The sequence below is a fragment of the Apodemus sylvaticus genome, chromosome 1 (assembly GCF_947179515.1).
Source record: "Apodemus sylvaticus chromosome 1, mApoSyl1.1, whole genome shotgun sequence".
Classification (NCBI taxonomy): domain Eukaryota; kingdom Metazoa; phylum Chordata; class Mammalia; order Rodentia; family Muridae; genus Apodemus; species Apodemus sylvaticus.
This window is the reverse complement of record NC_067472.1, coordinates 189,844,361-189,871,519: the sequence shown is the minus strand read 5'-3', so window position 1 is coordinate 189,871,519 and position 27,159 is coordinate 189,844,361. Positions and strand designations below refer to the sequence as shown.

At 53.2% G+C, this 27,159-nt stretch overlaps 1 protein-coding gene across 1 annotated transcript; it reads left to right on the top strand.

Moving 5' to 3' along the window:
• Positions 1-1,022: 1,022 nt before the first annotated feature.
• On the top strand, positions 1,023-22,277 carry Cadm4 (cell adhesion molecule 4). Its single transcript, XM_052169439.1, has 9 exons — positions 1,023-1,110; positions 16,586-16,732; positions 16,984-17,136; positions 17,386-17,520; positions 17,957-18,121; positions 18,213-18,303; positions 19,100-19,272; positions 20,398-20,526; positions 21,246-22,277. The coding sequence occupies exons 1-9, from the start codon at positions 1,047-1,049 to the stop codon at positions 21,353-21,355; spliced, it is 1,167 nt and encodes a 388-aa protein (XP_052025399.1). The 5' UTR covers positions 1,023-1,046; the 3' UTR covers positions 21,356-22,277.
• The last annotated feature ends 4,882 nt before the right edge of the window (positions 22,278-27,159 follow it).

Genomic DNA, 27,159 nt, shown 5'->3' with positions numbered 1-27,159 from the left:
CTGAAAGGCAGAGTCACACAGACTGCCTTGACCGGACAGTGCTGGGGGGGGGGGGGGGGCGGAGGTAGAGCCCGGATGCCAGACCTGGAAGGTTCCCCAGAGGCTTCGCCCTCCCCAGGGCCTAGGATTAAGACTTCCTTCCAGTCTGGTTAGCTTTCTGGAGGCCCCTCCCAGGGAAAGAGACGACTGAAACTTGGCATATCGTGGTCAGAACCAGAGGGAGGGAGCTGACCCTATTCTACGCCCTACCCAAAAGAAGTCCACACCTGCTCAGCCACCACCCGCCGCTGCTCCGTCTCTCAGTCTTTCCCTGCCCACATTCACCTTGGCACCACACTCCTCTCTCCCAAAGCTCACACTCACAGCACACACACCAGCACCCCGCACCTTCGCGCGCTTCAAAGCATCGCCCTCTCGCGCATCTCCCGAGCATCTCCCACGCACCCCCTGTGGGTTTCCCGAGCATCTTCTGCACAACCCCCGTGCATCTTCCGCGCATCTCCCGTGTGTCTTCTATACATTCCCCCGTGCATCTCCCGCGCCTCTCCCACGCATCTCTCGTGCATCCTCCGCGCACACTCCGGAGCATCTCCTGCGCATCTTCCCCGCGCCTCCGGTGCAGCATCCTCTAAGGAGTCCCACTAGCCTAGGCTACGCCTGCGCGCACACGCACGCACACCTTTGCACCTTCACACGACCCTCACGACCTTCCGCTCTCCCAAATCCTCCCCCACTGGCTCCCACGACGCTGTTACGCTCACGCCCAACCCTCGCGCCCAGGTCCGCGTGCTGTCCTGCGCTCCCACCCTCCAGCGCGCCCTTCCGCGCTCCCGTCTTCCCTCTCCCCGCATTGTCTGGGGCCTCTCTGTCCCCGTCCGGTCCCCGCCCCTTAGCTGACGCCACGCCCACCCAGGCGCGCAGTGGGCGGGGCAGAGGGCGGGGCTGGACTCGGGGGCGGGGTCGGCGGCGCGGGAGGTGCAGGTGCCGGGCCGGGAGCGAGCGGCGGCGGCGGTGGCGGCGGCGGCGGCGGCGGTGGCGGCGGCACCATGGGCCGGGCCCGGCGCTTCCAGTGGCCGCTGCTGCTGCTGTGGGCGGCCGCGGCGGGGCCAGGTAGGGTGACGGAGGTGGGGGCCGGGTCGGTGGGCTGGATCGGGGTGACGAGGGAGGTGTGCGTATTGCGGTCGGGTTGGGGAGGGGGGTCTCGCCGCTGTGACAGCTGGGTCGCCTGGGGGCCTGCAGAGGTCGGAACAATGCGCTGGCTGTGGGTGGGGGGGCTGCGGGAGACCCTCGTCCCCGGGACAAAGCGCAGCGCGGGCCAGGAGCCCGGAGCCGCGGGCAGGGGAGGGGGGACGCGGGCCCCGGCCGCCGTGCCGCAGCCCCCCCACCCCGCACAGGCCCCGATCCCGCGGGGACAAAGGGCCCGAGACCCTCCGTCCCCCCAGTCCCTAAGCCCTCTTTCTCCAGGCCGGTCCCACTGTCCTTCAGTCCTGGTCTTTAGATCTCTCTCTCTCTCTCTCTCTCTCTCTCTCTCTCTCTCTCTCTCTCTCTCTCTCTCTCTCTCTGATTTTCCCCCAACCCTTGTCCTCTGTTCCTCAGTCTTCAAGTCCTGTCTTTCCTTCCATCTGTCCTCCTTTCTCCTTGTCTCCCCCTTCCTGTTTCTCCACTCCGCCTTTGTCCCCCACCTCTGTCCCTTTTTCCTGGGTCACTCTGCCTGCCCCCCATCCTCTATTCACTCTGCGGCCTCCTGTGTTGCCGTCGTCGTCCCTCTATGTCCCTATCCACCATCTCTCCCCGTCTCCTTGACACCCCGTATCTCTTCCCTTCTCTGTCCCCTCTCATTCTCCCATTTCTCTAGCAGCCTCCGTTGCCTACCTGCCTCCTTTCTCCTCTCTACCTACCCCACTGTCTCCCTCTCCCCATGGGTCCTCCATCTCCGTATCCCTCCTCGCTCCCGGGGAGGAGTGGAGTCAGGCAGGGCAGCGACAGTATAGATGTGTGTGAAGTGGCATAGGGACATGTGAGCACACACGTGGATTCCACAAATGTCTCCCCCAAACCCTCCCACCCGTTCACACATCCAAGCCACACTTCACAGAGGAGCCCCCTCCAGGAGAGCCGCATGTCTTTCTCACTTGCTGTGGGAATCTGGAGGACCCCCGCCCCCACCCCACCCCACCCCACCCCCAGCCCAAGTGACCCTGAGGCTGGGGACAAGGTCAGGAAATGTCACCTGAACGCTCACACTTAGCACCCTCTGTTTTTCATATCTACCATGGGTCAAGTTACTTTGCCCAGGAATCCATCACGGGAGGCTGTTGGGTGAGCGAAAGCAGGGTTGAGGTCTCCTCTAGGGAGTTGAGAGTTGGGACCAGGTGGCCCAGCCCTCTTTCCTGGCTCCAGTTCTATCCGGTGAGGGTGTTGAACTGGATCTTGAAGTGAGGGAGCGTCTCTGTTGAGTGCCACCACACCTGCCACCCCAATGGTGACAGCTGAGGACGAGGCAGGGGGAGGGGGGCAGAGCCGACCTTAGAAGTTCTGCCTTGCTTCTGCGGACTTCTGTACTCGCTTCCTGACTTTCATCAGACCCTCCTTGCAACGAGCATGCCCCAGTTTCCCAGGTGCGAGCTCAGGACTCTGGGTATATTTCCATCCGTTTCTCTTTCTTTCTTCTTATGCATGAAAACCATGCTCTTGGGATCCTGGAACCAGAGAGTCCAGTAAACATAGAGCCTGGGGTTATTTAAAACATCGACACCTGATGGTGTTAGATTCGGGAAGTCTTTAGAACCTTAATGGCTTTGCATTTCTAGAATCTTGTTGGACACGGTGGCCTGTAATCCCAGCCGCCGCTCTGCTCCGGAGGCTGAGGCAGGAGGCTCATGAGACTTTCCAGGATTACTACAGAATGAGTTCAAGGCCAGACTGGACAATTTAGTGACATTCTGTTTCAAAATAAAGGCATAAAAAAAGAAGGGGGTGCTAGGGAAATAGTTTTTAGCCATAGGTGTCTAGAATCCACCAATGAGGGGCTGGGGGGTGTGGCTCAGGGAGCATTTGCCTAGAATTAGCAGCCAGCAAGGGCCTGCAAATATATAGCTCAGTGGCAAAGTTCTTGCCTAGCATCCGAAACATATGACAGGCTCTAGGTTTATGTCACAGTGCTGAGAGAGAGAGAGAGAGAGAGAGAGAGAGAGAGAGAACTAGACTCTCAATGCTGGGACCACTCTAGTGTCTTGACTTCTGTGAAATTACAAAATCTTGGCTCACTGGGGTTGTGCAGCCCCTGGGCCCTTGTACCTTGGAACTTGTATGTAACCTCAGCTCTCGGCTGACTACCTACCTTGTTCAAGAATCAAATCTCAGGCGCTTCTGGGAGGTGGTTCTAAGCCTTGTCCCAGGTTTAGATTTTAAAATCATTGCTTCCTGGTGCCTTAATCCTTTCTGTAAACGACCTCTAAATTACATGTTGTGGGGCTTTATGAACAGGAGGCCAGCTTGGCGTCCTGGGGGAGAACCCCGGGCTGCTGGGTCCCAGCTTCTGGGGCAGCCCTCTCAGGTGTAGTTTAATGTCCATCTGGGGCCTTCTCTGGGCCTCAGTTTCTCTTTCTGGGGAGCATGGTCTTCAAGGGTCCCCATTTGTGGAGCTTCTTATTGATACCTAGTTTCTTTTCTGTTTTTTGATACAAAGTCTCACTATGTACAAAAGGCTGGCCTTAAACTATGTAGCCCCCAACTAGTCTCAACATAACAGCGATCTTCCTGCCTCAGACTCTCAGTTACTGAGATTATAAGTCTGTGCCCCCATGCCTAGCTTTTTAATCAGATCTTCATGAAGGGCTCTGACCACCTGGTTTAGGAGGTTTCAGTGGCCACTACATCTCCTTACACACACACACACACACACACACACACACACACATTTGTTGAGAATATGAAGAGGCAGATGAGACTGATGCTGAGAGAAGGAAGGGTCTAGGTGGATAGGATCTGTGAAAAGGGACAGGTGCCTCCCAGAGACGCATGTGGGAGTGGGGGTTGGTGTGTGACCGCAGCTGGAAACTGGGTAAAAACAGAAGGAAGTACAAAACAGATATGTAGATACTGAGAGAGAATAAAGAGGCTGTTAAGACTTGGGGAGCCCTCTCGAGGGGGAACTTTGTTGATCCCAAGTTTCTCTTTTGGGTGACTCACTTCTCCCTGTCATGGTTCTAAGAGGCCACTTAGAGCATTGACGGACCCTCCTTTCATAGTGACTCACCCCAAAGGCTGGGTCTTGAGAGATAGCTATCACTGACCCCCGACCCACTCATGGACTGGGTGCCTGGGTCCCCGGAGTGTGGGGGTGGAGGTCAGGTTCCACCACAGATTCCAAGGCCCAGCAGGGCTTGGGCCCAGGGGTGGGTTAATGTCGTGCGAGCCTGGCCTGTCCCCGACTTGGGGAACACAAAGGCAGCTTTCTCTCTCCGGGTGTATGTGTGCATGTTGGGGGGTGTGCTGGAGGCAACCAGACCTGCCAGCGTCCAGTGGCCCATGGCACCAGAGCCTGAGCTCCCATGGCTTCTGCCTGAAGACACGGGTACCTGGGCCCTTCTGTGGGCACCCAGGGGGCATGGGGTGGGCTGCTGGGTCTTCATGGAAGAAGTGGCAGAAGAGAAACTGGGGTGAAGGCTTAGACAAGCTGAGTTCACTAGAAACTTGCATTCTTCTGGGAACCCCACACTCAGGGTGACCCTCTGAGGGACTGCTCACCCCCTGGCTGGACCAGAAGCCTGGAATCCAGGGAGTTCCGAGTATCCCAGGAACGTGGGGACCACAGGGAGGACTTTGTGTGAGGCTGCTGACTCACCCCTGACGCCCCCCACCCAAAGCCCAGGTCCCCAGACACTGGGAGACAAAGGACAGAAGGCAGGATCATGGCTTAGGAGTCCAAAGTTTTCCAGAGGGAGAAGCTAGGGCTCAGAACCCGGGATCTAAATGAGGAGGGCTGGCATCTGAGGGAGGAGGCTGGCATCTAGACCACTGTGTCTGAGGGAGGAGGCTGAGATTTGGACCCCTGTGTCTGAGGGAGGAGGCTGGGGTTTGGACCCCTGTGTCTGAGGAGGAAAACTGGAGTCTGGACCTCTATGTTTGAGGGAGGAGGGTTGGGGTCTGAACTCCTGTATCTGAGGGAGAATATGGGGGTGGGGGGTGTCTCCTTGTGTCTAAGGAGGGAGGCTAGGTTCTGAGCCCCTGTGTCTAGGAGGGCCTGCGGGCTGAACCCCCGTGTCTGAGGGAGGATGGCAGGGGTCTGGGCCCCTGTGTCTGGGAGCCCTGGGGGCAGGAAGCAAACCCCCTGTTTCTGAAGACGAGGGCTGGGATAGGGATTTATAAGACTGGAGGAGAAGGGGCTGGGGTTTAAGGCTGAGATCTGAGGTGATTGGAAGTCCTTACTTGTAGGGACTGAAGGAGGAAAGAGCTCAGCCTCCTTGGTTGACGAGGAAGGGGCTGCGGGTTTCCGAGGGAGGCTGAGCTGGGACCCTTATGCCTAGGTCCTGCAAATACAGGCGCCTTCACAAGGCTGATCTGCTGGAAGAATTGATGCTTTGTGCGGGGATGCTCGGACTCCGCCATTGATGGGGGGTGGAGGGGGGTTCAGGCAGGACCCAGGAATGTACCAGCTTCCCGGGGGAGGGAAAAGGAAAGAGGCATGATGCCAGGGGCCCCCTGGGGAACGGATATAGAGGGGGTGGCTATGACCTTCCCAGAACTGTGACCTTGAGACTCCCTTGGGTATTCGCTGACTCAGGACCCAGGAAGTCCTCCCCCGTCCTGCTTAGTCTCTGTGGAAACATCCACCAGCTGTGCACTGTGGACCCCTGTCTCATGAGTCTGAGGGAAGAGGGCTGGGCCTGGACCCCTGTGTTTGAGGGAGGAGGGCTGCCCTGGCTGGACCCCTGTGTCTGAGGGAGGAGGGCTGTCCTGGACCCCTGTGTCTGAGGGAGGAGGGCTGTCCTAGACCCCTGTGTCTGAGGGAGGAGGGCTGCCCTGCTGGACCCCTGTGTCTAAGGGAGGAGGGCTGCCCTGGCTGGACCTCTGTGTCTGAGGGAGGAGGGCTGCCCTGGCTGGACCTCTGTGTCTGAGGGAGGATGCCTGCCCCGGCTGGACTGACTCCTGTGTCTGAGGGAGAAGGGCTGGGGCCTGGGACAGTTGTTGCCTGTGGTTGTAAGTCTGAGGGTAAAGGATACTGAGTCTCCATGTCACCCGACAGCCCCTTTTCCAGAACCCTCCCATCTACTTTCTCTGAGCACAGTCCCCATGATGACTTTTGGCTGTCAACACCATTTCAAAGTCCATGCCCCAGTCCCAAAGGCTCAGCCCCTCTCTGACCAGAAAGTCCCGCCCCTGCCCCCCCAACCAGAAACAAAAGCCTTAGGCCAATTAGTATTCCTGGCAGAAACGCGGTTGCTTACTGACTCCTCAGGAGGGGAGGGAGTTAAACAAAAGCCCCCCACCCTCACCCCATCTGCACCCTCAAGCAGAGAGCAGTTGGGGAATGGGAGCCGTGGATATGGGGGTCCCCATAGTTCCCAGGAAATGGTGAACTTTGTCACTAACTAGTCTTAGATAAGCCCCTACAAGCCTCACTCTCCACATCTGTAAAATGGGGGCTAATTCACACTAGCTGGGAGGTCTGGAAGGGGTCGGCTTTAAGATTTTGTTTGGCTGGATTTTGTTTTATTTATTTACTGAAACAGTGTCTCACGTAGCCCAGGCTGGCCTCAGACTTGACGCTTAGTCAAGGGTAACCTTGAACTCTTCGAGATCCTTCTGCCTCCCTCTCCCAAATGCTAGAATTACAGGTGTGCCGCTCTGCCTGGCCTGTGCAGTGCGGGGCTCACGCTCAGGGCTTTATGAAATGCTAGAGAGGTAGACTGTCACCTGAACTGCATCCTGCCCAAGGCTTTTGTTTTGAGATTTGGTTTTGTGAGATGGGTTTCACTGAGTGGCCTTGGCTGGCCTGGAACTCTTGAGGTCGACTAGACTGGCCTCAGAGACACAGACACCCACCTGCCTCTGCTTCTGGGGTGCTGGGATTAGATATATATGACACACCTGGCAGGATTTTTTTTTTAAGTATCAAGCATGCAGATTAGTTTTCACAGGGCCTGGCGTGTCCCCATAACCTGTAATAACAGCCTTCAGCAGGGACTCTTCCTGAGTGTCAGGCACCAGGCTGACCCCTGCGAAGCTACCTCTGGCATCACTGTCATTTCACAGATGGTGTGGACTCCGCTAATAAAGGATGGGGCACTTCCTCAAGGTCACGCGGATGGCGGGTGAGGGCTGGAGCTGGGATCTGCCTGGCATTTACAGCGAGATCCCGGGTAGGGTGTGGCAGGGCCTGCTCGAGGGCCTGCACTAGAGAGGCCGAAGTGGGCGAGCATGAGTTCAAGGCCAGCCTGGACTATACAGTGAGTGTGAGTGTAGCCTGGTCTGCACCGTGAGTCACTGTCTCAAAGAACGTCAGAGTGAAGCCAGGTCTCGTGGTCGTTTGGAAGCCTAAGTGACACAGGCCTGAGTTGTGTAGCCTCTTCTGCAAGTTCCCAAAATAGTTTTGTTTGCTTATTTTTAAACTTTTGTTGTCATGTTCATTTATTTCTTTTGTGTATGTGGATCCTGGGGGTCAAACTGGGCTTGCTGTCTTCACCCACTGAGCCGTCTCCACAGCCCAGCTCTGCTTTCTGTTTGTTGGAGACAGGCTCGCTCTATTCTGTTGCATTGGCTGGCTTTGAACTCACTGTGTTGACACGGCTGCCCTTGAACTCACACTGCTCTCTCTCTCTCTCTCTCTCTCTCTCTCTCTCTCTCTGCCTCTGAAGTGGTGGGTTTAAAGGCTTGTGCCACAGTGCTTGGTGAGTCGTGTGTGTTTGTGTGTGCATGTGTGTGTGTATGAGTGTGTGAGTGCATGTGTGTGCACACACATGCATGTGTGTGTGCTCTTGTATATGTGTGTGTGCTCGTGTGCGTTGTGTGTGCATGTGCATGTGAGTGTGTGCGCGCGCGCGTGTGTGCTCCCGTGTGTCTGTGTGCATGCGTGTGCGTGTGTGTGCTCATGTGTGTGTGTGTGCGCGCACGCACGCACACTCCTGTGCGTGTGTGTATGTGCATGCATGTGCAAGTGTGTGCATGCGTGCACGTGTGCGTGTGCGCACATGCATGTGTGCATGTGTTGCACATGTGTGCATATTTGCACTGTGTGTGCCTCTGTGTGCGCACGTGTGTGTGTGTGTGTGTGTGTGTGTGTGTGTGTGTGCGTGCGTGTGTTCACACATGCTAGGCAAATGCTGTAACACTAAGCTATATCCCCAATTTGGAGCTTCACTTTAAAAAACAAAAAAAACCACCACTTTTTCTTGAATTCAAATGCAAGTAGCATGTTTTAATACACAAGTGACAGCTAGGAAAATGAATTTAAGTAACATAAGGTACAAAAAGTTCTTACTTTTGTGTGTGTGTGTGTGTGTGTGTGTGAAAATGTATGCCATACACGTGTGTAGGTGCCTTCAGAAGTCACAGGGTGAAGGGGCATCAGGCCTGGAAATGGAGTTCTCTAGCAGCTAATGCAGTCTGATGTGGGTGCCAGGGACTAAACTCGTGGCCTCTGGAAGAGCAGCGAACACTCCTAACCTCTGAGCTAACTCTCCGGTCCTGATATATTTTTTAAAGAATAATTTTTAAAAAAATCATGCGTGTGTTAGGATATGTGTGTTTGAGTTCTGGTGCCTGCAGAGGTCCCCTGGGCCTGGAGTTACTGATGATGTGAGCTGCCTGTGGGTGCTGGGAGCTTATCAAACTTATCAAACTTATCAAACTTATCTCATCTGCTAGAGTAGCCAGAGATTCTCTGACCCGCTGGGCCAGCTCCCCAGCTCCCCAGACGTGCACTTTTGAGAGAGCGTCTCTGGTAACCCAGGCGGGCTTCCTACAAGATATGTAATGGAGGATGACCTTATACCAGTGTTTCTCCTGCCTCCCCCCTCCCGCCCCCACATGGCGACTGAGGGCTAGACAGAGCTGGTACGTTATTTCCATAGAATACATCAATCGGTGGAGAGGAGACAGTTTTCTGAATGCAAAGAGACTGGGCGGGGTGAGGAGGCATTTTGGAGTCGGTCAGAGGTCAGAGGGTCAGAGGGTCAGAGGGGCCGATCTGTTCTGTACCCAGAAGGGCCCACACAGGGGTTTGTGTTTGTGATGGACTGCCTCAGGAAGGCTGGATTCTGCTGGGGCTGGGCTGGGCCGATTCTGAGGCCTTACATGCCCCAAGCAAAGGTCCAACCACTGAGCTTCCACCTCCCTCCACCCCCCATCCCCAACCCCCACCCCCAAACCGCCATCTCCACTCCCCACCCCCGCCTTTGGCTCGGTTTAATATGGACAGAGTGGTCAATACCTGTCAACCCAACTACCGGCTAAGGCAGGAAGGTCATGAGTTCAAGACTAGCCAGGGTGTGAGAGACAGTCATGAGTGATACCAAAAGCAGGCTCTTTGTGTGTCTGTGTGTGTGCATGTGTGTGGAGGCCAGCGATTCGGGTTGTATGACTTCCTCAGTTCCTCTCCACCTTGGTTTTTGCTTTCGTTTATATTCGTATTTTATTTGAGACACTATCAGTGGCACCCTTGCTAGCTTAGAACTCACTCTGTAGACCAGGCTGGCCTCGAACTCACAGAGATCCACTTGCTTCTTCCTCTTGAGTGCTGAGATTAAAGATGTGTGCCACCACACCTGACTCTTTTTTTTTGTTTGTTTGTTTACATTTTTATTTTATGTATGTGGGTGTTTTGGTCACATGTATGTCTGTACACCACGTGTGTGCCTGGTGCCCTCAGAGTCCAGAAGAGGGCATCAGATTCCCTAGAACTGGAGTTCACAGGTGGCTGGGAGCTGCCATGTGGACGCTGGGCATCAAACCCGGGTCCTCTGGAGGAGCTGCGAGTGCTCGCACCCCTGGGCCCTTTCTCCAGCCCTTACAGCTTTAAGGGGTGTGGGGACAGGTGCCATGGCACTCGTGGAAGTCAGAGGACAACTTGAAGGAACAGCTTCTCCCTCCCACCATATGGGTCCCAGGGATCGAACTTGGGTTGTCAGTCTTAGCAGCAGTCACCTTTATTCACTGAGTCATTTCGTCTGCCCCTCCTTTTTTTTTTTTTCTGAGACACGGTTTCTCTGTGTAAACCTGGCTGTCCTAGACTCACTCTGGAGACCAGACTGGCCTTGAACTCACAGAGATCCACCTGCCTCTGCCTCCCAAATGCTGGGAATGAAAGTGTGCGCCACCACGCCTAGCTTCTTGCTGGAAGGCAGACCTCAAGCCTTCATGTTTGTATGGCAAGCATTTTACCCGCAGAGACATCTCCAGTTCCCCGGCTCCCATTTTGACTCTGGGGTGGGGCTGGAGCAGCTGGAGAGGTGGCTCAATAGTTAAGAGCACTTGTTATACTCGCAGAGGACCCTGTACCAGCCTGGCAGCTGATAACCATCGGAAATTCCAGTTGCTGGGGTTTCTGACACCCTCTTCTGACCACTGATGGCACCGGACACACATGTGGGGCATACATGCAGGCAAACTATAAAAATTCACAGTATATACACATATAAAAATAAATGATTTGTAATTTTAAAAAGAGGGAGCTGGGCAGTTGTGGCATAGGTCTTTAATCCCAGCACTCGGGAGGCAGAGGCAGGCAGAGCTCTGTGAGTTCAAGACCAGCCTGGTCTAGAGAGCTAATTCCAGGACAGCCAGGGCTACACAGAAAAATTCCGTCTTGAAAAAAAAAAAAGAAAGAAAGCGGGGGTGGGGGGGGTGGGGGGGTGGGGGGGTGGGAGGTGGGGGGGGGGTAGAAACGCAGAAGCAATGTCTGAGTAGTTAAGAGCACACGCTGTCCCTGCAGAGGACCCAAGTTCAGTTCCTAGACCCTAAGTGGGGTGGCTCAAAACCACCTGTAACCCCAGCTTCCAGGCATCCAACCCCGGGCCACTTGTGCCCGTGTGCACAATACCCACACTTGGACACATACATATAATTAAAAAAAATAGACTCTTGAATTCAAAAAGTCCACCTAGTCAGGTACAGTGGCACAAACCTTTAGCCCTAGTCTGCTCTGCATATCAGGTTCCAGGTCAGCCAGGGCTACATGTTGAGACTGTGATTTAAAAAAGCAGCAGCCAAGTGGTGGTGGCACACTCCTTTGATCCCAGCACTCAGGGGGCAAATGCAGGTGGAGCTCTGTGAGTTCAAAGCCAGCTTGATTTACTACAGAGCGAGCTCCAGAACAACCAGGGCTAAATAGAGAAGCCATGTCTTGAAAAATCAAAAGAGAAGGAGGAGGAGGAAGAGGAGGAGGAGGAGGAGGAAATAAAGGAAAAAAGAAGGGAATCCATATAATCAGGGCATGGTGACATGCCTGTCATCTTAGCATTCAGGAGGTAAGGTTAAGATGGCCACGTGTCCCAGGATGAGAGAGGCAGTCTTGGAAGTTGAGATTTACAAACAAGTTCTTGAGAGATCCAGATGAGAGAGATGGTGCCAGGAGAGGGTGCTGGCAGGTGAGACAGACAAGGCCAAATGGATTCAGATATATTTCAGAGGCAAAATATGCAGACGCTGCTGAAGGGATGGTTGTTAGGGCCGAGGGAACGGTCGGACACTTGGGTGGCTTGCTGTCCTTTGGCCTGAGCAACTGAGTGGGTGGTTTGAGGCGCCTACTGAGCCTAACTATAAAAGGCACAGGCAAGGGTTGAATGTGTTTGTCATTCTGAGAGGTAAAATTCAGAGAGTGGCTTAGATACTGTCAGCATAAAAGAAGTCCAGAGTTAAAAGGCGTGGCGGCTCCACATCACTACCAAATACTCTTTCAACTCACCTCGGTTCTGTTTCTTCTGCTGTGTTCTGTCGCTAGGACCCAAAATGGCCGCCGAATTCCACATATCCCATCCTGCATGAGGGTGTCCCCATAGGGAAAAAAAAAAAGAATCCGTCTCCTTTTATTAGGAACTACCCCTATGACTATGATAGTTCTGCTTAGGTCCAATTAGAATAAGCATCATCATATAGCTATACCTAGCTGCAAGGGAGTCAGACAGGGGACAAACAAAAAGGACAATGAGGATTCTTTAATGGTGAGGGAAAGAAGAATGTTGGGATAGGAAGCTGTCAGCCCCTGCTTCTATCCTGCAGGAGGAATCTGTTCTGCCCTTGGTCATCATGCTCTTAACAGAGACTGTAGCACTTCTGATGGAATATTGCATTGATCGGTGGCTAGTTCCTTATAAATGGTAAAAGGTTTTCAAGGGACTGGACCTCATCCGGCTTATCTCTAGGAATCAGTCTCAGACACCTCCCAGACAACTAACCCACAGGACAGAAGGGAAGAGACCTGGGAAACCACTGAGTTTATTTAGTTTCTCCAAGGCAGAGAAAGGCTGTTGATATAGCCCTGGACGAACTGGAAAGCCTCCTTCTTCAGCATCCCTCGTGCAGGGATTACAGGCATGCTCTGTCATGCCCCATCATTACCATTTAAAGACAGCGGTGATGGTTATAGTGCCTCATCTCTATCTCCCAGCACTCTACAGGGAAGACCAAGCTGTGAATTCCAGACTCAGGGAGACATCTGTGCCTCAAAGGATTAAGGTGGAGGACATAACTGAAGAGGGTATCCAATCCCAATGTCCTCCTCTGTATTCTGTGTACACACCTATGCATGAGTACTTAGACAGGTATGCATACCACACACACACACACACACACACACACACACACACGTGCACGCATACGCACACATGCACACACAGACGGGCATACACACACAGACAGGCATACACACACATACACTCACACACACATGCACACACAGGCACACATACGCACACACAGGCACACATACACACACACACAGTAAGTATTAATCCAGAGACTGGAGAGGGATGACTTGGTGGTTAAGAGCACTGGCTGCTCTTCCAGAGGACCCAGGTTTCATACCCAGTACCTACACGGTGACTCACATCTATCTGAAATTCCCGTTCCAGGGTTCAGATGCCCTCTTCTGTTCTCTGTGGCCACCGGACACACAAATGGTATGCACACATACATGCAGGTAAAATATGCATGTACATAAAGTCAAGTTTAAAACTAGAAACATAAATAAATAAAATAAATAAATAAATAAATCCGAATAGCTAGTCATCTACAGTCGCACAAGTCTCAAGAATGTTACCTGAGTCTTGATGCTCAGAATCTCTGGACAACTCAGCAAACACAACAGAAACCAATACAGCCGCTCACCACGGCAGGCCAGTCACCAGCGTGTCCCGTGACCCTCAGCAATCGTGGACATGCGTAAAGACGGCTAGAAGGACTGTGGAAGCAGGGCCAGAGGTCATGGGCCCGGGCTTTTGCAGTTTTGACTGTGGCCGATTTCCCCACCTATACACTGGAACTTGGGATAGGAGGCTCTGAACCCAACTCATTGTCAGGAGGTTTGGGAAATGGAGATTGAAGTAGAGCCCCCTAGATGGGCAGTGGTGCCATATGCCTTTAATTTGCGTTCTCAGGAGGCAGATCTCTGTGAGTTCGAGGCCAGCCTGGTCTACAGAGTGAGATCCAGGACAGTCGAGGCTGCACAGAGAAACCTTGTCTCAAAAAAAAAGAAAGAAAGAAAGAAAGGAAGGAAGGAAGGAAGGAAGGAAGGAAGGAAGGAAGAAAGAAAGAAAGAAAGAAAGAAAGAAAGAAAGAAAGAAAGAAAGAAAGAAGAAAGAAAGAAAGAATAATAAAAGGAAAGAAAAAAAAAGAAAGAAATGGCCACGCCCTTCCCACAGGACTGCACCAGCACACGCGCATCTGGTGGAAGGTGTACTTTGTTGTTTTCGTTCAGGAAACAACCGAGGGTGCTGCGGGCTTTGCTGTGGTGAACCGACGCTTCCAGCTTTCCTTGTTTGCTAATGGATGTGGAACCTGCGACCTTGTCCAGGTCAAGCAAACACTGAGCCACACCCCCAGCCCCTCACTGGGGGATTCTAGGCAGGGGCTCTCCCACTGAGCCACACCCTCTCACACTATTACCCTCCCAGTCCTGTAATTTGTTCATTTAATGGTTATTCAGGGTGGGCTCACTGCTGTCATGAATAATCTGGAACTTTTAATGTGCTAACAAAAACTCAGAAATCTGGGTTGGGCATAGTGGTCCATACCTTTTACATTCTTTTCTTTTATTATTATTTTGTTCTGTTTAGTTTTGAGTCGAGGTTTCTCTGTATAGTCCTGGTTGCCCCGGAACTCACCCTGTAGACCAGGCTGGCCTCAAACTCAGAGTGCTGGGATTAAAGGTTTATAACATCAAGGCAGGCATGGTGGCACATACCTTTAATCCCAGCCCTTGGGAGGCAGAAGCAGGCATATCTCCGTGACTTTGAAGCCAGCCTGCTCCGCACAGAGTTTCAGGTCAGACAGGCCTGTGTAGAGAGACCCTGTCACATAAAAATAAAAGTAAGACACAGTCAGGCTACAGAGGACAGGCAGCTATGAGGTTCCTTCTTATGTGAGAGCCTGCCTTTCCATGCACTCCTTAGACAGTCCTGACCCAGGAGATGTGTAGAATTGGGGGAGGGGGGAAGAGCAGACGGGAAGATATATACCTAGCACTGTATCCATCAAATCCATCACGTGGCCCCACCCAGCCAAAGGGATGCTGGGAGAAGTAGCCTAGGTATGTGTCAAAGCCACGGCACTCACGGTGGAGGGGGCATTCAGAGCTTCGGGGTTTAGGGAAATGGCTGCTGAGAGCCAGGGGCAGAGGGTCCACTCGTAACGGTACCACTGTGGAAGTGAGGCGGGAGACCAGCTGGCCTGACACAGAAAGACCTGTCTCCAGACCCCGGGCAGTGGGCAAAGTGCTTCATTGATTCAGATTCTGGGTTGGGGTTTAGACTGGATCAGGTGGGCAGGCTTCTCTTGGTTTACACTGGGGTCCCCTGGGATTCAGTCTGAATGTGAGGTTCAAGATTGCCCCCTCACAGGATGAGTGGCAGGAACCTCAAAGAAGCTATTCTGGGCGTCTTTACCCAACAGTTTCTGGGTAGCAGATGGCACAGGGGAAGCAGTTAGGCCTCTGTAGGCCTGGGCTTCGTGACTCTTAGTAGATCATTTCTAGCAAAAACATCTCTCCCTCCCCAGTCTGGCCTCCTGGTACTGGCTGTATATGAGGATGACCTTAAACTTCCGATACTCCTGCCTGTTCCTCACGGGCCAGGGTTACAGGCATTCACCAGACCCAATTGATGCAGTGCTAGGGATCTAACCCAGAACTTTGTGCTTGCTGGACAAGCACTCTACCTATAGATATCTCCACGTGTGTGTGTGTGTGTGTGTGTGTGTGTTCTATTATCTCTTTTGTTTCTTTTGTTTTTGAGACAGCACTTTGCTCTTGATACATCCTGGCCTTGATCTTATTACACAGCCCAGGCTGGCCCCAATCAGATCCTTCCTGCCTCTGCCTCCTAAGTGCTGGAATTTCATGTATGTGCCAGCACACCCGGCCATTTCCATCAGATTCCATTGGTCACTGCAAGTCACAAGTGAGGTAGAGCTTCCTTAATAGGAAGGTCAACTGAATCAACCTGCAAAGGATCTCTGTATCCTTTATAAAAGACCAGGCTGACTCGGGACTTAGGGAGAGAAGAAAGGACAGAGAAAAGGAAGAGGACTTTGTGGCTGGCTGCACTGGAGGGGCACAGGTGGGGTCCGGTATGCAGGATCCTCTACATATGTTCCCGATGTAGGAAGCCAAGCCCATGGGATGAGCTTGCTGGGAAAGAAGGCAGCTTCCCATACTCGGTGAACTCGAAGCTCCAAGATGCAAAGGGACTTCTTCTGTCGGAGCCTCCCTTTACTGTCCATTATCCTCGGCAGATCCTGCTCCTCCTCAGCGAGCTCTGGTTGTTTCTTTCACTCCCATAGTCACATGCCACACCGAGTCTCGCCTGGCTCCTCTAGAAGCCATCTGCCCCTCCAGAAGGCAGAGGACTAAAGGCCCGTGTTCAGCATCTCACACCTGAGGCAGGAGAGTTGCCATGAATTTGAGGCTAATCTGGGCTTCAGGGTGACAGACTAGTCTCAACAAGGAACAACCCAGGCATTAGGGAGATGTTCAAGCAAGTGCAAGGACGAGAGTTCAAACCCCCAGCTCCCACACGAGTGGACTGTGTGGGAAGCTTGTGTCAAAGTCAAAGACAGGGATGAGATTCTTAGAGCACTTAAGTGGAGCTGGCTACCTATCAAGTCAGACCCCCAGCTGTGATCTCTGGGTTCAGCTGAGAAACCCCACCTCAATGAATAGGTGGAGAACCACCGGGGAAGGGTTCAGATGCCATCCTCCGGCCTCAACACTGGCATGTGAACGCGTGCTCATTCCATCATATATGTAAACACACAGAGAGCCTCACACACCCCCACCACACACCCCTACCACACACACACACACACACACTCACGACTGAATGTCATCTCAGGGACTCTCTCTCTATTCTGTCTGTTTCTCTTGGTTCAGGGGCGGGACAGGAAGTGCAGACAGAGAATGTGACGGTGGCCGAGGGTGGGGTGGCTGAGATCACCTGCCGTCTGCATCAGTATGACGGGTCCATAGTCGTCATTCAGAACCCAGCCCGGCAGACCCTCTTTTTCAACGGCACCCGAGGTGAGTGTAGGAAGCCTGGCGGTTTAGGACCTCAAAGAGGGACACATCTAAGCATAAGACGAGGTGGGGGTGGGGGGAGAGGCTGGAAGTCTGGACTCCCATGGTCCTGCGCGGGTGGAGGTGGGGTTTGGGGATTGGAACGGGTTCCCAAGTAGAAGTGTCAGACTCAGAGCTATGGTTGGGGAAAAAAGTCAGGGCCTGCATGTGTCTTGGAGGGTGCCTGTCCCAAGTTCAAGTTCTCTTCACTCCAGCTCTCAAGGACGAGCGATTCCAGCTGGAGGAGTTCTCCCCGCGCCGGGTGCGCATCAGGCTCTCGGATGCCCGCCTGGAGGACGAGGGGGGCTACTTCTGCCAGCTCTACACGGAGGACACCCACCACCAGATCGCCACGCTCACTGTCTTAGGTACCCCTCCCAAGAGCCCCACTCTCATTCGTTCTCAGTCTCTCCCTTGCCCTGAGACCTGTTCGCCCTGGCAGCTTTTAACCTCTCGGACACCTGGCTTCACCGGGCCTCTGGTCTCTACGTTTGATCCCTGTCACATGTGGAACCCTGGCTCTCTCTAGTCCCTGGGATCCAGCAGCCAGACTGACTTGAGCCCACTGCGGGGCCTCCCTCACACCCCCCTCCCTCGCGCGCCCCTTCTCTGCGCAGTGGCTCCGGAGAATCCTGTGGTGGAGGTCCGAGAGCAAGCAGTGGAGGGCGGCGAGGTGGAACTCAGCTGCCTGGTTCCGCGGTCGCGCCCTGCGGCGGTCCTGCGCTGGTATCGCGATCGCAAGGAGCTGAAAGGTACCCAGGGAGCGGGGCGAGGAGCGGGGACCCGCCGGGCTCGGGAAAGAGGCGAGGTTAGTGGTGGGCGGGGCCTGGATAATAGCGCACTGACACTTCCCGGGCGAGCGCAGTTCAGCTGTCAGGGTCAGGAGTGATGGATAGCCCATGCCTGCCACCCCAGCGTTTGGGAGGTGTAGGGAAGAAGATCAGGAGGTCATCCTCAGCTACTTAGCGAGTTCAAGATCAACCTGGACCCCGTCTCAAAGCAAACAAAGCGAAACAAACAAAGCTCCGACCAGAATCCTAAGTCCTTAAGAGGACAGGGGACATGACTAGGTGAATAAAGCTCTCGAGAGGCTTATAGGTAGGAATGTGGCTTGGCCGGCAGCCTACGTTGGGATCTGGGGGCAGGGCAGAACCCCTGGCTTGACGGTAACCGGGCTGGGTCGGGCAGGAGTGAGCAGCGGCCAGGAGAACGGCAAGGTGTGGAGCGTGGCGAGCACCGTGCGGTTCCGTGTGGATCGCAAGGACGACGGCGGCATCGTCATCTGCGAAGCGCAGAACCAGGCGCTGCCCGCGGGGCACAGCAAGCAGACGCAGTACGTGCTGGATGTGCAGTGTAAGTGGCTCAGGGGTCTGCACGCCAGCCGCCCGCCCCTAGAGGTTCCCCATCGCCGGCAAGATCTCTCAATTTTCCTCCTGCGCTCCAGATTCCCCCACAGCGCGGATCCACGCCTCTCAAGCCGTCGTGAGGGAGGGAGACACTCTGGTGCTGACATGTGCCGTCACAGGGAACCCCAGGTGAGATCCGACTTCTGGCTTCTTAAGTGGTGAAGAGATTCGGGGCTTGCACTCCTGGGTCCTATGGAAAGAGTTCATGAGGCCAGACTCTTGGTAAAAAGGAACCATAAATTGAAGAATACTTATAGCCCTGGCTGCATGTAAAAGCTGGCTTCAAGCCTGTTGGTTTTCCTTAAGAAAGGGGCCACAAGGCAGCCCCTTTTATTTAAACAAAGGGGGGGCGGGGCTGGAGGAATAGCCTCCAGCTATTCAGGGTAGACCCTGATTCGATTCCCAGCACCCACACTGTGGCTCACAATCTTCTCCTATTCCCGAGGATCATCCGCGCCCTCTTCCGGCTTCGGAGGGCACTGCATTCCCGGGATGCATGGCCGTACTTGCAGACAAACCTTCATACACACACAATGCATAATTTTTTAAAAATACATTTTTGCGGGGAGTGGGAGGCCTACCACGACACAGTAGGGACATCAGAGGACAACTCCTCGTGAGACTTCGTTCTGTCCCTCCACTATGTGGGTCCCAGTAATCTAACTTCTAGTCAAGCTCCTTGGTAAGTGCCTTTTCCTGCCATCCAGGTATCTTGAAGGCAGAGTTGTTGGGTCTTCCTAGCCCCCTTTTAATTGCTGGGGATGGAGCCTAGCATCATAGCTGGCAAAGGGTTTGCCGCTGGGACACACACACACACACACACACACACACGCTTGGGGGTTGATGCTGGATCAGAGCTGCGTATCCAGATTCCTGAGAAGTCATATTCTTGGGTTTCTGACTTGTTGTTTTTACCCACGGCCAGGCCAAACCAGATCCGCTGGAACCGCGGAAATGAGTCTCTGCCAGAGCGGGCGGAGGCCGTGGGCGAGACGCTCACGCTGCCTGGCCTGGCATCTGCAGATAACGGCACGTACACCTGCGAGGCGGCGAACAAGCACGGCCACGCGAGGGCGCTCTACGTGCTTGTGGTCTATGGTGAGGACGCTGCGGCAGGCATGTCGGGGGCGCTGCAGGGCCTGAGGGTGGAGGTTGAACAAAAGAGTGCTCGCTTTCCAAGCTTGATAAACTTGGATACAGTTCCTAGTACCTCATAATGCCGGTAATCCCTGAACCGGGAAGATGGAGGCAGGAGGATAAAAAGTTCATGGCCGCCGGGCAGCGGTGGCGCACGCCTGTAATCCCAGCACTTGGGAGGCAGAGGCAGGTGGATTTCTGAGTTCGAGGCCAGCCTGGTCTACAGAGTGAGTCCAGGACAGCCAGGGCTACACAGAGAAACCCTGTCTCAAAAAAAAAAAAAAAAAAAAAAAAAAAGTTCATGGCCAGAAAGGAGAAGGTGGCACACGCCTTTAATCCCAGCACTTGTAAGGCAGAGGCAGGTGGATCTCTGTGAGTTTGAGGCTAGCTTGTTCTATAGAGCAAGTTCCAGGACAGCCAGGGTTGTTACAAGAGAAACCTCTTCTTGCAAAAAAAAAAAAAAAAAAAAAAAAAAAAAAAAAAAGTCAAGGCCATCTTCATCAACATTTTTTAGACCAGTTTATAATACAGGAGATACTCTGTAAAAACAAAACGAAAAACCAAAAGCGAGCCAGGCCGGTCTACATAGTGAATTCCTGGCTAGCAGGAGCTACACAGCGAGACACTGTCTCAATGACACACACGTAGGAACTGATAGCTCGGCAGTCAAGTGCGCTTACTGCTTTTGCAGAGGACCAAGGTTGGATTCTCTCCACCCACATGACAATTCACAACTTTCTGTAATTCAAGTTCTGGATCCAAGGTCTTCTTCTGGTCTCCGTAGGCTTCTGCACACATAAATCCACGCAAGCACATATACATAAAAATAAGCACAATTTATTTAAAAGCCCCAAAGCTAGGATGGATGTTACTTCTAGCTTAGGGGTGGAAGGGTCTAGAGGTGTGTAGACACTAGGAATGAAAAACCCGGCGGTGTAGAAGCCAAGGATTCCAGAGGAACCGGAGCAAACAGAGGGGGCTAAAGAAAGGTGGCCGGCATTGAAAGAATAAAGCTGTGTGCAAGATAGCTTAATGGCCTGGCGGCCGAAGGCTGCATCAGGACCTTCTACATTTTCGCTCTGACAGACCCTGGTGCGGTGGTAGAGGCTCAGACCTCGGTTCCCTACGCCATCGTGGGCGGCATCCTGGCGCTACTGGTGTTTTTGATCATCTGTGTGCTAGTGGGCATGGTCTGGTGCTCCGTCCGACAGAAGGGTAAGTGAGGGCGGGGCCTGAAATCGAAGGGTGTGGTTGCTTCCCATTCTGGATGGCAAGGGGCGGAGCCTAGACAAGGATTGGATTTGAAATCAAGCCTTATTTTTGGCTACTATCCTGAAGGGGGTGGGGCTTTGGGCTCTGGGCTCTGAACTGGCTGAAATTTAGCAGAATGAGGGAAGAGATTTTAAGTAATATACCTTTCGAGTTACTGGATTTATTGACAGCATAGACTTAAGGGAATGCTATTAAATGAAGGGGAAGGGTTGGGAAGGAGATAAGGGTGCAGGGGAGGGGACACAGTTGATAGCTGTTTTAGCTGGCGCAGAGTCATGGACTTCCAACTCTGCGCAGAACTGGGCGTGGCGGTAGACGCTTCTAACTCCTGTATTTGGGAGGTAGTGGCAGGAGGGTACAAAGTACAAGGTCACTTGTAACTATGGAGTTCGAGGCTTACCTGGGAAATTGGAGGCCCTGTCTCAAAAAACAAAACAAAACAAAAACCGAGGGCAGGTCAGGGACGAGGGTGGGTTTTCTGTGGCTTTTTGGAGTCTTCCTAATTCCTCTTTACTTCTTTCCCTACCATTGTCCTGCGCCTCACTGAACCGGACTCTGGTTCCCTTCTCCCCTTCCTCCACACGCTGTGTCTCTCGCCTACCTCCCTTTCCTGTCACGCTCCCTCGGTCCCCCTCTGCCCCGGGGCAACTTTCTGCTCTCAGGCTCCTATTTGACCCACGAGGCCAGTGGTTTGGATGAGCAGGGAGAGGCCAGAGAAGCCTTCCTCAATGGCAGCGACGGGCACAAGCGGAAAGAAGAATTCTTCATCTGACCCCTCCCCCACTGCAGCTGCAAGGAACCAGCAAAGACATTGACCAGAGTCGGGGATGGTGGGCTTCTCCCCCACTAGCTAACACCTCAGGCACTTGGGCAGGGATTGGGGGTGTTGGATGCCTGGATCTCTCCCAAGGCCAAAGGCTAGGGTCCAGAGACTTGGGATCCCCTAAGGAGACAGGGACTTCAGGTCCCTTCTCGACCCCGAGTCCAGGGACGGGCAATAGGGATTTGGGTTGGGGGAAGAAAACAGGGGAAAGGCCAGAACCCCTAGGCTACAGACCCAGGTCTTGTGGGGGAGGGGGTCAGATTCTGGGAAGGGTAGGGTGGGCAGGGAAGGGAAATACAGATTTCTTTGGGGTCCCAGACCCCATGCCAGCCATTGTAAGAGTTCCACAGAGCTCTGGGCACCTCTTTGCGAAGCCATGTTTGCACGGTGGGGGGGGAGGGGCAGGGGAGGGCGTAGAAATGGGAATTCTGTGTCTTTGTGTGAAAACTCTGATGGGGGCAGTAAGGGAGACGACCCCAACCCTTATCCAGTCCCCCTTCTCCGGGCTCCTGGACGGCTTCCCTTCCCTCCAGATGACCCCCATGTCCTTCCCATCCCATAACTGTCTGTCCACCCGCTCTTGGGGGGGCCTTCCCTGTCTCTCCTCCAGGCCCCCCGGGGAGGGGGAAAGGAGTTTGGAAGGGATGTGTGGTTCTCTATGGTTTTATATATAATATATTAAAAAAAATCAAAAATCTGTATGAAAAATATCAGATTGCACCCCTCTCCCCCCATTACTGGCTTTTGCCCCCTTTTTCTTGTTTAAAAAAAAGAAAACAAAACGAAACACATTTTTGTACGGGGCGGGGAGGGGATAGGGAGGGGGGTTTGGCAATCCCACTAACCACCATTAAACTGAGGAGAGAACGAATATGGGCTGGCTGTGTGTCTGTCCCTTCGTCCGCTGCTGTACTGTGGGATGCAGGTGCTGGGGAGGAGCACCGGGGTGCTGATGTACAAGAAGATGGAGGAGCTGGACTCAGCAAGGCCGCCATCCGCCATCCACCCTTCTTCAGAATTCCAGACTCGAGGCTTTGGGGTTTTGGGGGGGGGCAGGGGCGAGGGGAGTGGTGAGGGTCTTTCTTCTTCGTTTTGAGACAGCATCTTATACCCCAGGCTGGTCTTGAACTCCCAGCAACCCTTCTGCCTCAGCTTCTAAAAAGCTGAAGTTACAGGCTGAGCCGACCACTAGTGAGTTTTTACAAGCATTGTCTATTGTCTCTGTCCAGTCATTGTGACAATCTCTGGTTGATCTGTCATTCGCATGCTAGTCCACCTCTGCGCCTCGCCCCCCATGATCTCTAGAGATAGCCTCAATTTCATTTCATCCTGTCTCTGTCAACTGCTTGAACCAGAGTTCAGGGTTAGCCTGGGCAACAGGAACCAGGCCTGGTGTTACATGCTGTAATCCCAGCAACTGGGAAGATGAGGCAGGAGAACCCCTGTGAGTTTTGAGGTCAGCTGAGATACACCAAAAATAACTGCTTACAATGTGTACAGTTCCAGACAGCCGACTATGACTAACACACACACACACACACACACACACACACACACACACGCATACACAAGAGTTGTTTCTGTTAACAGGAATCTGAAATTTGATCCTGTACTAGGTTTTAAGGTCACTCTGTTCTCTGAGGAAGGTGAACCGTGGAGGAAGGAACCAGACTCAAACCAGGCAGCCATGGTGACAGTTCCAGAGCTGGGCGTGGTGGGTACATCTGGAACCTCAGCATTCACGGAGCAGAGGAAATTCCAGCCCACTCCCAGCTACTTAGCAAGACAGTAAGACTGTGTGTCCCTCCCTCACCCCCCAAACAATAAAGCTTAAAAGTCAGCTTTTGTTTAAATTGTAAAGAGGGATCTTAACATTCCAGTCTTCAGGAAGCTGAGGCAGGAGACTGAGTTTGAGGACAGCCTGGACTACACATTAGGTTCCTGTTTCAGAAAGGAAGGTAGATCTGGTGGCTTACACCTTTAATTCCCAGGACAAGAGGCAAGTTGACTTCTGCAGCCAGCCTGGTCTACACAGTAAACTCTAGGCCAGGGCTAGGTAGTGAGACCCTGCCTAAACACACACACACACACACACACACACACACACACCCACACACCCACACTCGCACACACACGCACGCACAGGTGGGGGGGCACGAAGGACAGAGGATGTAAGGATACTGTTTTATTTTGTTGTTATGGAAATTTTCATGCAAAGTGAAGAGCCCCCAAGCAGCCTGCACCCCATTACCACCCATGATCAAAAGCTCTGCATTTACTGAGCAGGGTGCTGTGTGTCAGTTTCCCTAATTTACTCAATCTGCAGGAGCTGTATCATCAAGGAAGGCCCCTCGGATTGGCATCAGTGCCGGGAGAGAGTGAGCTCGGAGCTGCAGGGACAAAGAGTTTTCAGATAAAGCGGAAGGCTAGATCAAAGCCGGGAGAGCAAAGGGAGCACTGTGTTTGCAGTGCTGCGGATGTGGACCGCATAAAACGGTGGGTGGGTCCAGGAAAGGCACCAGGGACCAAAGTCAGACGGAGAGACCAGGTGTGGGGGATGCGATGCGTACCTGTACCTGTCACCCCATCCCTAGGGGAAGCTGAGGCTGGAGAACTGCAGGGAGTTCAAGAAAATCACCTGGCTCTAGAGTGAGCTCCGAAGCTGGAGAGTTCCAGACTACACAGGGAGACTCAAACAAAGCAAAACACAACTCTTCGTTTTCTGTGGTGTAATGGGATTCGACAGTAGTTTCAGGTTGCTAGTGATAAAAGCAGTTCTTTTGAGAGCAGGGGAAGGAGAGGGTTGTAGGGACGGCTACAAATTGTCAGTATGAAGTTATAGCCCTTTAAAATTACCTACGGGAGCTTGGCTGGCTGCCATATACCTGTAATTTCAGCATTCAAGAGGTAGTGTTCAAGGTCATTTTTTTCGACCCAGGTGTTGGAAGCTAGTCTGAGCTACAGGAGACCCTGCCTCAAAAAAGAAAAAAAAGAAAAAAGAATAAAAGAAAAGGAAAAGCAAACACCTACAGGAGATTTTCTAATTGTGTTCCATGCAAAAGCAGCCTCGCTGTCCTCTAAGAATGCAGGCACTACTTTGCCTCTGGGCATTTGCATTAGCTATTCCCTCTGCAAATAGACTCCCTTTCCACTTGGCTCCAGTTCAGACTTGGCTTAAAAATCAGCCCTCGGAAGCCCTTGCAGAACCTCGAGCTGGGGCAGGCGTTTCTGGCATCCACGGCCTCCCGCAGTCTACCTCTTCCAGGTCTTGACAGTTCTAAGTATTAGTCTAAACAAATGTGCTTCGTTTTCCTTAGACTGGGGGTTCAGATCTCTTGCAACGCAGAAACCACATGCTTTCCTGGCACTTATCCCAGGTGAAGGGGACATGAACCCGGTCCCAGACCTTCAGTAGTTTCGGGACAAGGTGGCCAGCTCACTACACTTAAGTCTGCAGTACCCTACACGCATGCGCTTTTCTCAGGTGCCCCCTCCCCATCTATATGCTAATCACTGCGCTCGGAAGTACAGCCTCTCCCAGGAATATGCAAATCACATCCTCCAGAGCGGGAGGCCTTCCTTTGTCCCGCGCTAGGATTATGCAAATGAGCGAGCCTCTAGCCCCGGGATCCAGGCCGAGTATTTAGGCACCCACTCTCCCCTCACCCCAAGGCATCCACTATTTATAAGACGCGTTCGCTCTACCGCGCACGCACGTACGCGCGATTCTTGATGCTTCTTCACCCTTCGGGCCGCGGACTGTACCAAGTCCAGCGGGGCCGTGAGCCGCAGAGCCCGACACCCCCGCCGGCGTGAACTCTGCAGCCCGCGCGGTTCTCTGAACCCCTCTTCCCACCGACGGCGGGGAATGGTCCGTTTGGCCGCGCACGCGCCCTGAGCGCCTCTCGCCCCTCGCTCGCCTGGCCTCCCGAAACGCAGGCTTGGTGCCCGGGCGTGCAGCCGCCACGGCGGAACCCGAGCCGGGGGCGGCCGGCGTTGGTGAGTGTCGGGTGCTTGGGGCGGCGCGGGGCATGCTGGGAAGCGGGCGATACAGCCCCGCTGCATGCCGGGAGCCGCGGCCGCTTGGCAGAGTGACCAGCCCGAGAGCCCTTTGCTTCTGCCAGCACGCGGCTCGATCGAGACCTACCGCAGCTTCGCCTCGAGGCATTGTGGGAGCCCGTGGGCCCGGCGTTGTGGGCCTGGCCTGGGGCATTCTGGGAAGGGCCTGGGCTCCTGGAGGGGACACTTTTTCACCCCTTAGTTGCACACGCTTTCCGTGAGAAGCCCCTGGGCTAGGAGCGTTTCGGTGCCTGGCGTTTTTTAGAAGGTGGTCGTTAAAGGCCCGAGGCATCGTGGGAAGTTGTCACGGGGCATTGTGGGAGCCGATCTTATTGTTTGGTCCCGGGGTTTGTCCGAGTAGCGTTGTGCGGAAAGGTATCTATTGTGTTCACTCACACAGTGTTCTGTGTATTTGTGTGTGGGGGGGTATGGGTGGGTGGGGTCGTGGCCACTGTGCTTTTGAGGGAACTGGGGCAGACGGTTTTGGACGCACAATATCGTGGAATACTACCTAGGATTTGTAATGTACCAAGTGCCGAGTTCGCAGGAGTGCATCACCACGCCCAGCTGATTTTCACCTGTCAGTAATGCCGGAATCACCTGATAGTCGGAACATTCTGGAAGAAGCTTTATATATAATGGGGGTTTGGAAAGGGACGGTTGTCCCCAAGTAACCCTAAGGAAAATCTTGACAATTCCAGGGGTGATGGCCAAGTAGAATAATAGTTAAAGACCAGTGTGGTGTCACATGCCTGTAATTCCAACACTGGGGCCGGGGCAGGAGGATTTGCTATCATAGGTCAGTTTTGGTTTTTTTTTTTTTTTTTCTTTTTTTCTTTTTGCGGGGTTGGGGGGAAGGATCAGATCTCAAAAAAAGAAGGGAGAGTGAGTTTGGGTTTATGGAATGGCTAATCCTAGGTATTGCATGGAACAACACATATATTAAATATTTGAAATAGAAACTTAACCAGTTGTCCTCAGTTTTTCTTTGCTAAATGGTGCGAGTTTTTCCAAAAATAATGTATTACTCCAGAATTAGAAGGGTCCTACACCTGATGGATTAATCACGAGAGCTCTTCCTTGCCAATTACTATTTCTGTCCTTAAAAGGCCTGACCCAGGATCTAGGTGTCTTTAGTAAATTCCCTATCCAGCGATACCACCCCCCTCCTCTTGCTGCAGCTGCATTTCCCCAACAGTGAACTTGACATGTGCGCTTTGGAAAGATAGTGTGCTTTCTACCATTGTTTGTGTCCACAGTCCGTAACATTTAGGCTTTGCAGTATTATTAGTGTCCACATCTATAGTCCCAGAACCTGAGAAGCTGAAGTTAGAGGATTGCAAGTTCAAGGCCAGCCTGGACTGTGTGTGTGTAGCAAGAGTCTAAAGGAGAGAGGAAACCATACTGTGGTTGTTTACACTGCCTGGGCTTCCAGGGTCCTCTCACGGTGCAGTAGGAAGAAGAAATATGTGCAGTGAAAGAAACAGGGATTGTTGGAGCCAAGGAGCAGTATAGATGTTTGTAGGTGAGCTTCGCAAAGGTGAAAATGAACTCTCCAGATCCACAAAGAGGAAGGAGAGAATTCCAGATGGGAAACAGAAAAGGATGAACTAGGACCCCGCCCCTCTGGCTATAAAAGGCCTGTCATTGCCCTACCCTCACAACCCCCCCCCCCCCAGAGGTCTGGAGAGGAG

Excerpts from the sequence above, each read along its gene's own strand:
- Cadm4 (XM_052169439.1), top strand. The coding sequence starts at position 1,047 with ATGGGCCGGGCCCGGCGCTTCCAGTGGCCGCTGCTGCTGCTGTGGGCG. Across the intron at positions 1,111-16,585 it reads GGCGGCCGCGGCGGGGCCAG|GGGCGGGACAGGAAGTGCAG; the intron begins GTAGGGTGACGG and ends CTCTTGGTTCAG. Across the intron at positions 17,521-17,956 it reads CGATCGCAAGGAGCTGAAAG|GAGTGAGCAGCGGCCAGGAG; the intron begins GTACCCAGGGAG and ends TGGGTCGGGCAG.